At 32.1% G+C, this 14618-nt stretch overlaps 1 protein-coding gene and 1 pseudogene across 1 annotated transcript; both read left to right on the forward strand.

Annotated features, from left to right (window-relative positions):
• The first annotated feature begins 1836 nt into the window (after positions 1–1836).
• On the forward strand, positions 1837–6833 carry LOC132030488 (protein P21-like). Its single transcript, XM_059420141.1, has 2 exons — positions 1837–2413; positions 6505–6833. Exons 1-2 carry the CDS (start codon positions 1861–1863, stop codon positions 6636–6638), a joined length of 687 nt encoding a protein of 228 aa, XP_059276124.1. The 5' UTR covers positions 1837–1860; the 3' UTR covers positions 6639–6833.
• Positions 6834–9438: 2605 nt separating this feature from the next.
• LOC132031848 (protein P21-like) lies at positions 9439–10168 on the forward strand (annotated as a pseudogene).
• Positions 10169–14618: the final 4450 nt, after the last annotated feature.

Here is a 14618-nt window from a genome sequence, read left to right on the forward strand (position 1 = left end):
TAGTCAACTATTGTTGAATTTTCTCCGAGAGTCGACTATTAAAGTAGGCTTAAAGCAATCTCAAGATAAAAAGGAAGCAAAATTTAAAAGCAGAATGTAAAATGCAAAAAGTAAACGACACAAAGTATTTTTATATACGCCACAACTACATTTTTCTTTTGTGATGCTATTAAACTCAAGAATACAGTATTTGAACTTTGAATGAATATAAAGAGTAGAATTTTTTTATATTTTGAGTAAATCCGCCAATCTACTTCTGCTCATTTTTAGGAGATTGAATCTTCCTCCTTTGTAAGTCCTTGTATAGTTGATGAGCAATTTGATACCTATATATCAACGACAATTAGTAAGATTAGTATCCACACGATGTTTTTATTAACACATAGTTTCTAACACCACTGAAGACCAGAAATAGCAACATATATTGACGAAGACTTAGCCTTGCAATCAAAAGAAATATTGCAACGTGTATTATGATCATATATTTCCGGTCCAATTTCTAAAATTTTCACCACAACCTACCCAAATAACTCTTCCCTATAAATAGCTGGTGGACCAATTCTTTATAACATTAAATTCTAACAATTCTAACAATGCTAAGTGCTAACCATTTCATAGCACATCTTAATTAAAGGCTATATGTACCATTCTACTGAGCACCATATTTTATTGACAAAGACCTTAGCTTTGCAGTCAAATATTGCAATTTGCATTATGAACATCCAATTCTGCTCCAATTTCATTATAAAAAGAGGATTTTCAAACTAATCTTTTAGTGTCGGTAGACGGCAGTAACTGTGTAATTTTTGTTTTTGTTTAGCAGTCAACATCTAAGCCGGCCTTAAATGTCGAGAAAAATCTTTATTGTACTATCACAATTTTACTCATGCGTAGCAACTAGCAACAAGCCAGAATGTCCGGTACATCGGTTTTATGGTCCATTAATATAAAAATATATCTTTAATTATATGACCCTTTTTATAGTAAATCGATAAAATATAACACAGGATCGGAGGTATATATTTGCAAGGTCCTTTTTTTTTTTAAAAAAAAAATTAAATTAGAACTGATCTCAGGAGATTATTTTCTCGGATTGAGAAAATAAGGGACAGATTAGTTTCTCGGATTGAGAAAATAAGGGACCTATTATTTTTGGTTTCATACCCTTGAATGATTCGTTTCTGTTGTCATTATTCAAGACTTCTCAGACCTATCAACACTAAGTCTAGTCTTCATTAATTGGCAGTGTCTGATTGTTTGTTATCTAACAGTAAGTCTAGTACTTTGGTAATTTGGTCTTCAAAACAAACAGTTCATAACTATTAGTCTATTATCATGTGGAGTAATGTAGTGCAACTCTTCGATCTGTTTTTGTTCATATGATTACTTAGACGAATGTTGAATAGTCGCTTGTGGACAAAAATGGATTTAGAATTTGATATTTATGAATTTTGCCAGCGATTTTAACTTTAATATAAATATATAAAATTTCTTAATAAAAATATAAGGTTTGGACAACAATTACTATTGATCACGTGAACCCTAGCTTTAAGACTAGACTAGATACGCCTCTCTTGTGATTCTCCCTTAAAAGAATTTCGTTAACATCATTCCATCCATTTAATTCTTCTTAGAAGTTTTAAGCCACAGTATTTCTCTTGGAAAACCTAGAACATTAATTGCTAACAAGCTAGGCTAACAACTCAATTGCAACTTGCATTGTGATAGTCTTTTTCTGCTCCGACTTAAACTTTTCAGCAAAACTACTTGGCCAAATTCTACTATAAAATAGCTAGCAAACCAATTCTTTCTCACAACACTAAAACCCTTAGAAAACCTAAGTACCAATTTTCATAAAAAATGAGCATTTTCAAGTCCATGTTCATTTTCCCTTTTCTTCTCATTGCTCAACTTCTCCTCTTTACTCACTCTGAGGCAGCCACATTTGACATTAGAAACAATTGTCCCTACACTGTCTGGGCTGCGTCCGTGCCAGTGGGTGGTGGTCGACAACTCAACACCAGCGAAACCTGGACTATAGACGTGCCTGCTGGCACGAAAGGGGCCCGTATATGGGCCCGAACCGGTTGCAATTTCGATAGTTCGGGCCGGGGTACGTGCCAAACTGGAGATTGCAATGGTCTTCTCCAGTGCCAAGCTTTTGGGGTACCCCTGAACTCTTTAGCTGAATATGCCCTAAATCAATTTAGTAATCTCGATTTCTTCGATATCTCTCTAGTTGATGGATTTAATGTGCCGATGGAATTTGGCCCTACCTCCAATGGGTGCACCCGTGGCATTAGGTGCACGGCCGATATTAATGAACAATGCCCAAATGAGGTAAGAGCTCCTGGAGGATGTAACAATCCTTGTACCGTTTTCAAGACTGATAACTATTGTTGTAATTCTGGAAGTTGTCACTACAACATAAGGCATATATAGCTACGAAATCTTAGCTATGAATTTAAAAATCGTAGCTAATACTTAGTAATAGCCACAAAAATTTGAATTCCGTAGCTATCTACAAATTCTTAAAATTTCTTAGCCACAGAAATTAAATTGGCAAAGCTAATTCCTCAGTTTTGCTACAATTGCTAACCATCGTGACAATAATTACCTAAATAGCTACAACTTTATTGCTACAATAAAATTTTTGTAGCTGATCATAAGTTTTTGCCACGCAATAGAAGTTACTGTAGCAATATTAACCTTTTAGCCACGATAAATCATTTGAAACAAAATGTTGTAGCTAAATAAAACATTTTGCTTCAACACATAAAAGCTTGTGGCAATAATTAAATGATACGACCACGATCTTTTCCTATAATAAAATTTCGTAGCTAATCATTAATTTTTGCCATAATTTGAAACTTACTGTAGCAATAGTGACCTTTTAGCCACGATAAATTATTTGAAACTAAATGTTGTAGCTAAATATATATTTTCGCTTCAAGTTATAAAAAAATTGTGGCAAGAGTTAAATGATATAGCCACAGATCTTTTGCTATAATAAAATTTTATAAATTATTTTTGTCACGAGTTGAAACTCACTATAGCAACAGTAACCTTTTAGATACAGAAAGTTATTTTAAACAAAAATTTTAGCTAAAGAAATACTTTTGCTTCGAGTATTAAAAAATTGTGGCAATAGTCGGCTTAATCTATACAATTATTTATTATGACAAAATGATATATCCACGGATTTATTGTTGTGATAAATTTTGGTAGCTATTTTTTTTTTTTTTTTTTTATAACAATGAGTTGAAATTTGGTTTAGTGATAGTAATCGTTTAGCCACCTTAAACTATTGGAAACAAAATCTTGTAGATATATGGATTTTTTTTATATTTGAGAAAAGGTGAAATAATTTTCTTAATAATTACAATTATCTCTGATGATAAAATGAATAACTACAATTAGAGTGACAATAAACTTCCATATTTAACTATAATTTTGGTTATACACGTTTACGATTGCAACAATAGTATTTAACCACAATAGATTAACTATAATAATTTACTAATATGTTTACATCGATTACAAAAATCATGAAAAGACGGTCTAACAAGGTTAGGTTATGAAAAAGAAATTAAAATAAAGTTAGATTTTTCCTAAAAGATAGAAAATAGTTATTGTATATGAATTAAATAATAATTAACATTCAAATAAAAAGAATAAAATTAAAAAATTAATCTTCATTAATAGATCATTTGTAAACCTACTTGTTGCAAACCTTTTGGCTATTTTTTGGTTCAAACCAAAATCAAATCAATTTAACAAAACCAAATATAATAACATATCCATCGATGATTTTATTACTCTAATGGTATTTCTCTCTTTATTGTTTTCCCTATTTTCATCCTTTTCCAACTTATAATCCGTTATTATCCTAGTATTGCAGCTATAATTTTCTTAGATTATGGAGTAAATGCTTTAAGATCTATGAGATTTGATTAAGTGAATAAAGTTTAAATACAATTTTTAAGGTAAATCTCATAGGAAATAAGTAAGTTTGGATTAAGTGTGCAACATCAGACACTTAGGTCATATGTGTTTACTTGCATAGTCTCTCTTTTCTTCTTGTTGCATATTTGTCGATATTTTGGAATGAAATGCTTTTAAGAAATGGACTTAATAGGTGTAAAGTTCATTAGCCTTTTAGACATAAAGAAAATGTTGATGAAAAAGTAAATTAATACATTGCATATATATAATTATACAAATTGTGTCTATAATTTGTCGGTTTGGTTCGGTCAAACCAAATCAAATATTTTCAATTTTTAAGATTTAAAACCAAAGCAAACTTACACAACTATTATTCAATCGATTTTTGGTTTGAATCGCTTTTAACTCTTATGTGCACACCCCTACTTACTTGTAACCTCAAAACTTATATTTTATTATAACTTTTTTTTTAACGTTAATTATGTAATTTTGTATGTCAAATCAATTTTTTATTATTATAGAGATATTTATGTATATCTGGTTTTTATTATTTTCAAATTGATTAATTTCTTTTGTGCAATCGCTTACTTTCAAAAAGTCTATATGCATACTGAAAATTTTGTAGTTGTAGTTGATTGTTTCCATTTACATTGATATTAATTATATAATTATTACTTATTCTTTTATACGTAATTTTCCTTATCATAATTGGTACTTATTGTATAAAATAAAATTTATATATAAGACAAGTCAAAAGAAAGCTAAAATATATATACAAAAAAAAAAAAAAAAGGGGAAAAGGCACGACACTGGCGTATTGGCCAAACAATTAATCCCTAAAACCTAAATCTCATTCTTCTTACTCCGTCTCCCTGTACAGCCGCAACAATCCTACCCACTTTTCCATTTCTTTCTTCAATTATTAATTTTCGAAAAAGAACAAGAAAGACAAAGAAGAGCAAGAGAGAACTATATATATTAACGGTATGTTCATGGTGTTATATTTTAGGGTTTTTAAATCTCCTTACATCTATTCAATTGACTTAGGTTTTTGGTTTTAATATTGCACATATAGCTATTTCATAGATATTGTGCCTTATTTATTATTTATAGGGAGTGGGGATTTAAATATTTTATAGTTTTAACATATTGGAAGGAACCATAATTTTTTAAATTTAAGAATAAAGCAACATTAATCAATTGAAATTTTGACATGTATACTTATCATAGCGGATAGCATTTTCGATACCGAGCATAGATATAAATGAACTAAAAATTTTATAAGTGCAATTGCTTTAATTGTAAGAATCTTAAAGTTAGAACCATCAAATTTAGTTCTTCGATTCACTTCATTGAACTTATGAAACTTTTGGTTCTCATGTATGGTTCAGTCTAAAGTTCTTAAATTTTTTGTTTAGATTAAGGTTCTTGCTTCAATTGTAAGCGCTTAACCGTCAAAACTCATACTCTTCTTTTGTGCTTTGCATTTTCGATTATGTCATATGTTAAAGTTTACTAAAATAATTATCAAGACATAGTTATTCTCTTCTTGAAATTCTACTAATACTTTTACTAATCAAATTTGCATCTTTGTAGTTAATAGTTAAGAATACATATATATGATCGTTGTTTTTTATAGGTAACTTGTTTTGGAATTAGAGCAAAATGACAAGCTAAAATCAATGTTGACCAAGCTAAGGTGCGGTTTGAGACCGTGAAAGGAAAGAAAGAAGACTATGGCTCTTTGGATCTAAAAACGAGATGGTGTCATGGAAGAATTGTGTATTGTAAATATTTTGAAATGGAAAAAATAGAATTGTGTAATTTGAACTTGTATTGGAATATAAATATATGTATTTGAATTCTTAGCTACGTTATAAAGTTCTTGCTCTTCCATTTGTAACAATAAATTTTTTGTCTTCGCAACTAAAGATATAATAATTGCCACGTACAATAAATTTGTGAGTTCATAACTAAATGTATATATAATATCCACATGAAAATATATTTTCACTTTTCGTAGCAAAATGATGAAAACTTTAACTATAAATCTATGTAAATCGTGGCAAGAGGTATGGATTTTTGGCTACAATATGAAAATATTTGGGGCAAATACTTTCAATTCATAGCTATGAAATTTTTAATTCATAGCTAAATACGAATGCTATTGCCACGAGATTAAGCTATCTATATATGCTAAAAAATTTGAGTTTGCGTGGCAAATAAATTAAATCTTTTGCTACAATATAATATTTTGTATACAATATGAAGATAGCTACAACTTTTATCTATCGTGGCAAAAGAATAAAATTATTTGCTATAAGTATATATATCGTGGAATTTTTTTTTTTATCATCAAAGCTACGACACAAAAAAGTTCGTAGCAAAAAGTATCAATCCATAGCCACGGACCATGTAAAGTCCGTAGCTAACCTTTAGCTATGCTACATTTTGCTACGAATGCTACGGACAAAAAATTTGTGGCTAAAGTGTTTAGCCGCGGAATTTTTTATGCTTAGCTACATTGTATTTCGTAGCTATATAGGCATAATGTTGTAGTGTGTAGCCCGACAGATTTTTCGAGGTACTTTAAAACTAGGTGCCCTGATGCCTATAGTTACCCTAAGGATGATCAAACTAGCACTTTCACTTGCCCTGCTGGTACCAATTATAGAGTGGGTTTCTGCCCATAAATACCAAGAAGCATATTTTGCTACAAATGGTATGGTAAATTACCATAATAAGTGTACTAGTCTTATTAAATTAAACTATGTTGCGTTTATGTGATAATAAGTACTTATGCGTGTGTAATGTTTACACACACCCTTCAACTAATATATATTTATCATAATGAAAAATAATAATATCGTTTATCGTGTGTCATTTCTTTTAAGTTACGACAATATATATCATGTGATTTCTTCTTCTATGCTTTCTCTAGATTTGGGCGCTTCCTGAATTACTCTGTTATCCTCAAATGATCATCGACTAGTTTATTTTGCCTTTTTAACTGCATTTGCTTGCCTTATTCGGTTGAATTTGAAACTAATGAGTTAAAATTTATCTCAGAGACCAGGCTAACACATGGCCAGTGCTGGCAAATTGGCAGGTCAAATCGAATACGGACGATTTGAAAATAAGTTAAACAAAAAATATAAAAAGAAAATCCAACCAGCCCATACTTAGTACTGTATGGATTTTTATACTTCCCAATATTGTAGCCCCCTAATCTCCATTTGATACTCAAGGCAATGCGTCTTGCGTGACATGCCTTAGCAGTTAGCAACCGGACACAAGAAATAAATATATTAAAGAATGGGTTTTGGATTTTAGGAAAGATAGCTTATTAGGTTTTAAATAAATAATTTATGCATAATAATAAGTAGATTTTAAATACAAATGATGGGAGTGCAAAATCGTGAATTAACACGTTCTGCCAAATTCGTAGATAGACTTGTAGTTCCACCCTCAGTAAGCATATTCTTTTTTTTTTTTTTTTTTTGGTAAAGTGAAACGTAGTCACTCGAATATATTGACTGTAAAATCACAATAGCACACACTTTATTGTCAATGAGGGAGAAAAACACACTTAAATGTCACAACTCACAGTCATATAGATAGGTCATCGGTATATTCGTAATTTCTTTATGAATTATCAATTACAGGTATTTATACTATCAAATTTTGTCTAGTATATTTTATGTTTATATTTTATATTTTTAAGCTCCATATGCTGGGAACTACACCAATGTTGATTGATAAAAACTATTTTGAATGCAGGGATAATGATTGTCAAAGTTTTCTTACTCTTTGCTTTATCTTTGATCAACTGGTGCTTCATAAGTTCTTTTAAACACTTATCTGAATGTAGTTCCTTAGGTGAATTGTAAGCCATGTTGCCTTTATTATATATAAAAAATATTCATCCCCTATAGCATCTGCAATTCCTTTACACGCGAAGTAACCAGTACAAGCCTATGCACCTTTGCATGGTGAGGTTGCTACATCCATGATTTTCACCTCACAACATGTCACACACATGGCATGGGCGTTACTTTTTGATATTCCTAATGATACTTGTTGAAACAATACTTTTGTGCAAAAAAGTAAAATAAAAGATAAAATTGGTCCTTTTCGCATGATAAATGTGCAAATTTGTCCCTCTTTATTTCTGTCAACATCGCCCCTTAAATATTGTCGAGAAAAAGCTAGACATAAATTTTACTCCATTAAAATAGGATAGGAAGAAAATCTTTATTGTAATGTCACAATTTCTTGCCTATGAGCCAACATCTCCTGTCCGCTGCAACCTAATTATATTCATCGCCAGCATCAAGTTTAGTGAGGGGGAGATCGATTTGTGATTAATTACAAATGATTTGTTAGTTAATATATGATTCTTTCGTAGAAGATCGGTAAAATATAATATAACAGATCAATAAATAATACACAAGATCTTATCGTTGACAGGGTCTTTATCTAACTTTGAATTGCCCACACTTTCCAGAAATTAAAGAATCACCTTCAAAATGGTAATAGTAATTTAGCAGTTTGGTAATTTAAATTAAACCGACGGTATATAACATTATCATGCGAGTAATGCACGCACTGCAACTTTTCTATTCCTCCTTCGATATGATTACTTACACTGAACGAATACATAAACGGCTTGTGGATTTTCTTTTTCCTTATATGATAATCATTCCATCCATTTAATTCTTTATTGGAAGACTCACAAATTTGCACAATTTATGAAGTCAAAGTTTTAAGCCAATTATAATATATATATTTTCCTTGGAAAAGTTTGAGATGGTGTTCAATTAAGCTTATAAGCTGTTTAAATGGTTTATAAGACCCTTTTAACTTATTTACGTATTTAGTAAACATCCAAAGTGCTTATAAGCCAAAATCAGCCAAAAGCTATGATTTTTAAGCTTATAAACGTCTTTAGTTTGACCAAAACTTTTTCTATTCTATCCTTTGTTCTGATTCACTCAAAATACCTTTTCCAAAGAAAAAAAGAAAAGAAAAGGACACCACTCCAATTTCCAAATTGGTCGTTCATCATTTTCTTTACAAATGTAATTTTAAAGGTACTTGTAATCATTTTGTCAAAAGAACAATTTATCAATTTTTTTTTTACCAAACGCATCAACTGTTTATTATCAATTCTAATATATAATATCTGCTTATTTATAAAAATAATTTCTTCACCTAATAGTATACCTATCAACACCTAATACTTATAAGCTATTTATAATCAGCTAACCCAAACATGCTTTAAAATATTAATTGCTAACAATGGTAACTAGCTTGTGCATTGACGAAGACTAATTAGATCTGCAAGCATTTGCCACTTCCACGCCACTTCCACTATGATCATATATTTCTACTCCAATACCTAAATTTTTTAGCACATTGCCCCAAATTCTTCTCTATAAATAGCTAATAGATCAATTCTTTCTCACCATGCACACTAAACCCTTAGAAAAACTAAGTTCCCAATTTCATAAAAAAATGAGCACTTTCATGTCCATGTTCATGTTCCCTTCTCTTCTCATTGCTCATCTCCTCCTCTTGACTCACTCTGAGGCAGCCATATTCGACATTCGAAATAATTGTCCTTACAACATGCAGTGGGCCGCGTCCGTGCCCCAGTGGTGGTCGCGCACTAAACCCTGGTCAAAAGCGGAGAATCTATGTTCCAAAACATCACAAGCCCGCATTTCCGTCCGAACCGGCTGCAATTTCAATGGTTCGGTCGGGGTATCTGTCAAACTTGGAGATTGCGCAATCTCCTCCTAAGTGCCAATCTTATGGGCAACCCCCAAATTCTTTGGCCGAGTATGCCCTAAACCAGTACAGTAATCTTGATTTTTTTGACATCTCTCTAGTCGATGGATTCAACGTGCCGATAGAATTTAGCCCTACATCCAATGGGTGCAGCCGTGGCATTAGGTGCTCTGCTGATATTAATGGGCAATGCCCAAAAGAGCTAAGAGCTCCTGGAGGATGTCACAATCCTTGTACCGTTTTCAAGACTGATCAATATTGTTGTAATTCTGGAAATTGTGGCCCAACAGGATTTTCGAGGTTCTTTAAAGATAGGTGTTATGATGCATATAGTTACCCTAAGGATGATCAAACTAGCACTTTTACTTTGTCCCAGGAACCAATAATGAGTTGTTTGGCCCATAAACGCCAAGAAGCATATTTTTACTAAAATGGTATGGAAAATTACCAAAATAAGTGTACTTATAATAAGTCTTGTTAAACTATGTCTTAATGTGATAATAAGTTCCTATTGCGTGTTTAATGTACACACATCCTTCAACTTATGTGTTACAACTTATGTGTTTCATAATGAAATATAATATATAATCGGAAAAGGGTCAAATATACCCTTGTACTATTAGAAAAGGGTTAAATATACCCTTCGTTATACTTTGGGTCCAAATATATCCTTCCCGTTATACTTTGAGTCCAAATATATCCCTCTGTTATACTTTGGGTTCAAATATACCCCTCTCGTTAAAAATTGTCCAAGCTAATTGTGTGAGGTGGACACCACATGGCATGCCACCTCACCACCCTAACCCATTTATCCCTCTCTTCCCCTTCTTCTTCCATCACTGCCATCTCTCTCCCCCTTCAAAGGTTGTGAAAAGTGGATCTACTAGTTTGTGTTTAGGAAGTAAGAATATTTTTCCTAATTTGAACCCATTAATTTGTTTTTATGGTATAAGAATTTTCTAAAAATCTAAATGACTAATACGAACCCATTAAATGCGTGTTATTATCAAATCAGTAAAATTTCAACTTCGGTACATTTGCTTGTTATCATTTAACATGTTCTTTTTGCACTATGTCACAACGAATACCTGTGAATGTTAATCAACGAGTGCTTGTATATAAGTTGTAAAATTGAAAGCTGATATACTAATTTGTGTTCAAGAAGAAAGTATCAATTTTATGCTAATTTAAATGACTAATGTGAGCCCATCAATTTTTGGTTATGAAGTAATCAGATTTATCCAAATCTAAATGACTAATGTGCACCTGCTAATTTGTGTTTATTAAGAAAGAATCATATTTCTGTTAATCTGAAATTTGAACCCATTAGTTTTTGTTTACGAAGTGATAATCAAATTTCTACAAATTCAAATGACTTATTTGAACAAACTAATTTGTGTTTATGAGGTACGAATCATATTTTGATGTTTTTGCTTTTCTGAAGGGGTAGGAGATGGTAGTGATGGAAGAAGAAGGGGAAGAAAGGGATAAATGGGTTAGGGCGGTGAGGTGGCATGCCATGCGCGTCACCGAGCTATCGCCTCCATGTCGTATCTCATGTCCACCTCCTTGTAGGAGGATTTTGAACTCAAAATATAATGAGAAAGATATTGTTTCAAAAAGATAATGAGGGAATTATTTGAATCCAAAGTATAACGAGGGGTATATTTAACCCTTTTCTAATAGTACATGGGTATATTTGGTCCTTTTCCGATATATAATTTATTATGTGTCATTTCCTTTAATTTAATTACTGCGGTATATATCATGTGATATCTTCTTCTCTATCTCTAGCTTCCGACGCCTCCTGATTTGCTCTGTCATTCTCGATTGATCAACTTGCTTTTGTGCTATTTTGCTTTTTCACTGCATTTATTTACCTTTTTTCAATTGAATTTGAAACTAAAGAATTATTTTAAGTAAAGTTACTTAACAAATGTGACTTATTTACTTCTTAAAAAGGGAAAGGGGCAGGATGCACGATACATATTAGTATGACTTCAATTTCTACGCTTGGATGACGATGTTAGAAATAATTACACAATTAGGTTGTATACGGTAATTGCAGGTAAATCTCTTGATAAACATTAATTGAAAACCTGCTAAATTAATAACTAACATGCTATTTATAGATTAAAACGTATTAATAGTATAAACAAATTTACACTATTAGTATATAAAACATAAAGCATATTAATGTAAAAAGCCACATTTATTTATCACTAAATAGTGGAGACATTAACTATACAGCTCCAATTTATTTTCTGGAGGCTACATAACATCTAGTTCTTAACCAACTTGGGGAGTTTGTACAACGAAGTCCAAAACATTAACAAAAAGTCGAACTCTATTGCATCTATAAATAGGGGCGGATTTAAGTGGAGGTGACCCGAACACCCTCGGCAAAAATTACCCATATATATAAGATACATTTTTGATATATATATATATAACTTTGAACACCATGAGCATATGTAAAAGGTTATCAATGGAGCAAAATTGTTTAATTTTAGCGATTATCAACAACATTATATTTTATATTTAGCTTTTATTGTTTTTTCAAACCTCCTGAGCGAAAATCCTGAATTCGCCACTGTCTATAAATCTTCTGTAACGGGCAAACCATTCAGTACAGTTAGAACATTAGTTAGTTTTGGGTGGGTTTTCCTTCTGAATTATTTGCACCAGCAAACTTAGCTGGTGTCATAATGTAGTGCGTGAGAGAGATATTATGACCAAAAGAATAAGAAACATTAATATGCATGCATAATTATATGAGGAGTAGTAAATCAATTATATGTACATATCTCTGAAGAATTCTTCAATATGAGGCGTACCAGAAATATCTTTCCTGCAATAAAGCAAGGTTCTTAGTACCCCAAGTTTTTTTTTTTTTTTGGTTAATTTTTGGAGAACACCAGGATGTTAATATGCTATAGAATGCTTACGCTTTGATAAAATAACCAGCATCCAAAAAACACTTTGTTTTAGCACCCATTGGAAGGACTGCTATGAAGCTATCCCAATTAAATAGAATATTTACTTCCACGAAGGTAAAGTCTCCGTACACACTATCATAAAGGGGCGGATCTAGGAAGGGGTGAGGGTGTTCACCTGAACCGTCTCGGCAAAAAATTACACAGTATATATAAGGTACGGTGTATTTTATTTTTATTTTTTATGTATATATATAGATTTTGAATACCGTGAACTATAGCTGGCAATTTCAGTTCATATTTAGAAAAATTAGCCCATTTAACTGACATTTTAGTACGTTGGGTCACTTATATTTCAGTTGGGTAAATATGGACTTCAAGTCTTTTTTTAACTCATAAAAATTTGGGCAACTATGGGTATCCACCCATATATGAACTCACTAGACCGAATAACAACTTATTTTCCTCAAAATACGAGAAAATGTTTTCCTTACAATTTGAGGGAAAGCATTTTTCGGATCGATAAAAAACACACCAACGAACCCCCAGCCCCAACCCACCGCACTCCCTACACCTGGCCCCTACTCCCGCCTTACCCCCGCCACCCCCACCCACCTCTACGCCACACCTTACTCCCCCTTCCAACCTACCCCCACCCTCCACCAATACCGCCAACCACACCACCACCATCCTCCCCCCTCCCCTCAAATTTTCTATTTCATAGGAGTATATTTTATTTTACTTTTATTAAAAATTTTAAAAAAAAAAAAAAAAAAGAAAAAAGAAATTCTCAATTATTTTAGACCGGAGGGAATACATATTAGTTAAGGGCACAATGCTAACAAAAACCTCGCACATGTTAGTTAAGGGCTATACTGTACATGTTAATTAAAGGCTATAAAATTCTACTGAAGACCAGAAATAGCACCATATATTGACAAAGACTTAGCTATGCAGTCAAATACTTTAATTTGCATTATATGATCATATATTTCTGCTCCAATTCCTAAAATTGTCAGCACAACTTGCCCAAACTCTTCAATCTATAGATAGCTATCTGACCAATTCTTTAAAACATTACTCCAGCAGTGCCAACAAACGTGTACATGTTAATTAAAGGCTACGCAATTCTAGCTAAAGCACTAGTGGTATTGGTGAATTGTGCCTTTTTGATTTTATTTGCCGAGTTAGTTGAAATTTACTCAACTAACGTTGAATTTTCTTCACAAACAGTAGCAGAGCCAGGAATTTAAACAAGTGAATTCAAAAAGAAAATATTTCTTATGCTAAGGAGATTCAATAATTTATTATATGCAAAAAAAAAAAAAAAAAAAAAAAAAAAATTTCATCCTACTTACATAGTATATAAATTTTCTACGAAGGGAGTTCAACTGACCCCCTTTGCACCACTTTGCCTCCGCCCCTGTCCGCAAGTAGAATGTTAGGGGCTTAAAGCAATCTCAACATAAAAAGTAACAAATTAAAATTCAAGAGCATTATGTAAAATGCAGAAAGTAAAAAGAAACAGGGTATTTTTGTATATACTGGAGTTGGCAATACCGGTGTGGTACCTAGCTCTATCCAGTTTTCTTATAACTTAGATCTACGGAAGGTTGAATCGATTACAGATACTATGGGTTTCTTGTGCTCACCATGAACGAGATCACAGTTGGTTTTCTTTCGCTCACCAATAATGATGTTTGACACAACTTCTAACTCTTATCACCTTCTTTTCTTTCGTTGGTAACACTGGTTGCGTTAATAAATTCAAGAATACAATGTTTGAACTACAATAAAATAACTAGAAACTTTTTAGATTTTACGTTAATATAATTGAGTAATTCCATCAATCTTCTTTTACTGATTTTTAGGAGATTGAATTTTCCTCCTTTGTACCGTTGATGTGTGATTTGAGCAAAGGGAATCCAGGAAGTTCAGGAGGTG

The sequence above is a fragment of the Lycium ferocissimum genome, chromosome 9 (genome assembly GCF_029784015.1).
Source record: "Lycium ferocissimum isolate CSIRO_LF1 chromosome 9, AGI_CSIRO_Lferr_CH_V1, whole genome shotgun sequence".
In the NCBI taxonomy this organism is placed as follows: Eukaryota; Viridiplantae; Streptophyta; class Magnoliopsida; order Solanales; family Solanaceae; genus Lycium; species Lycium ferocissimum.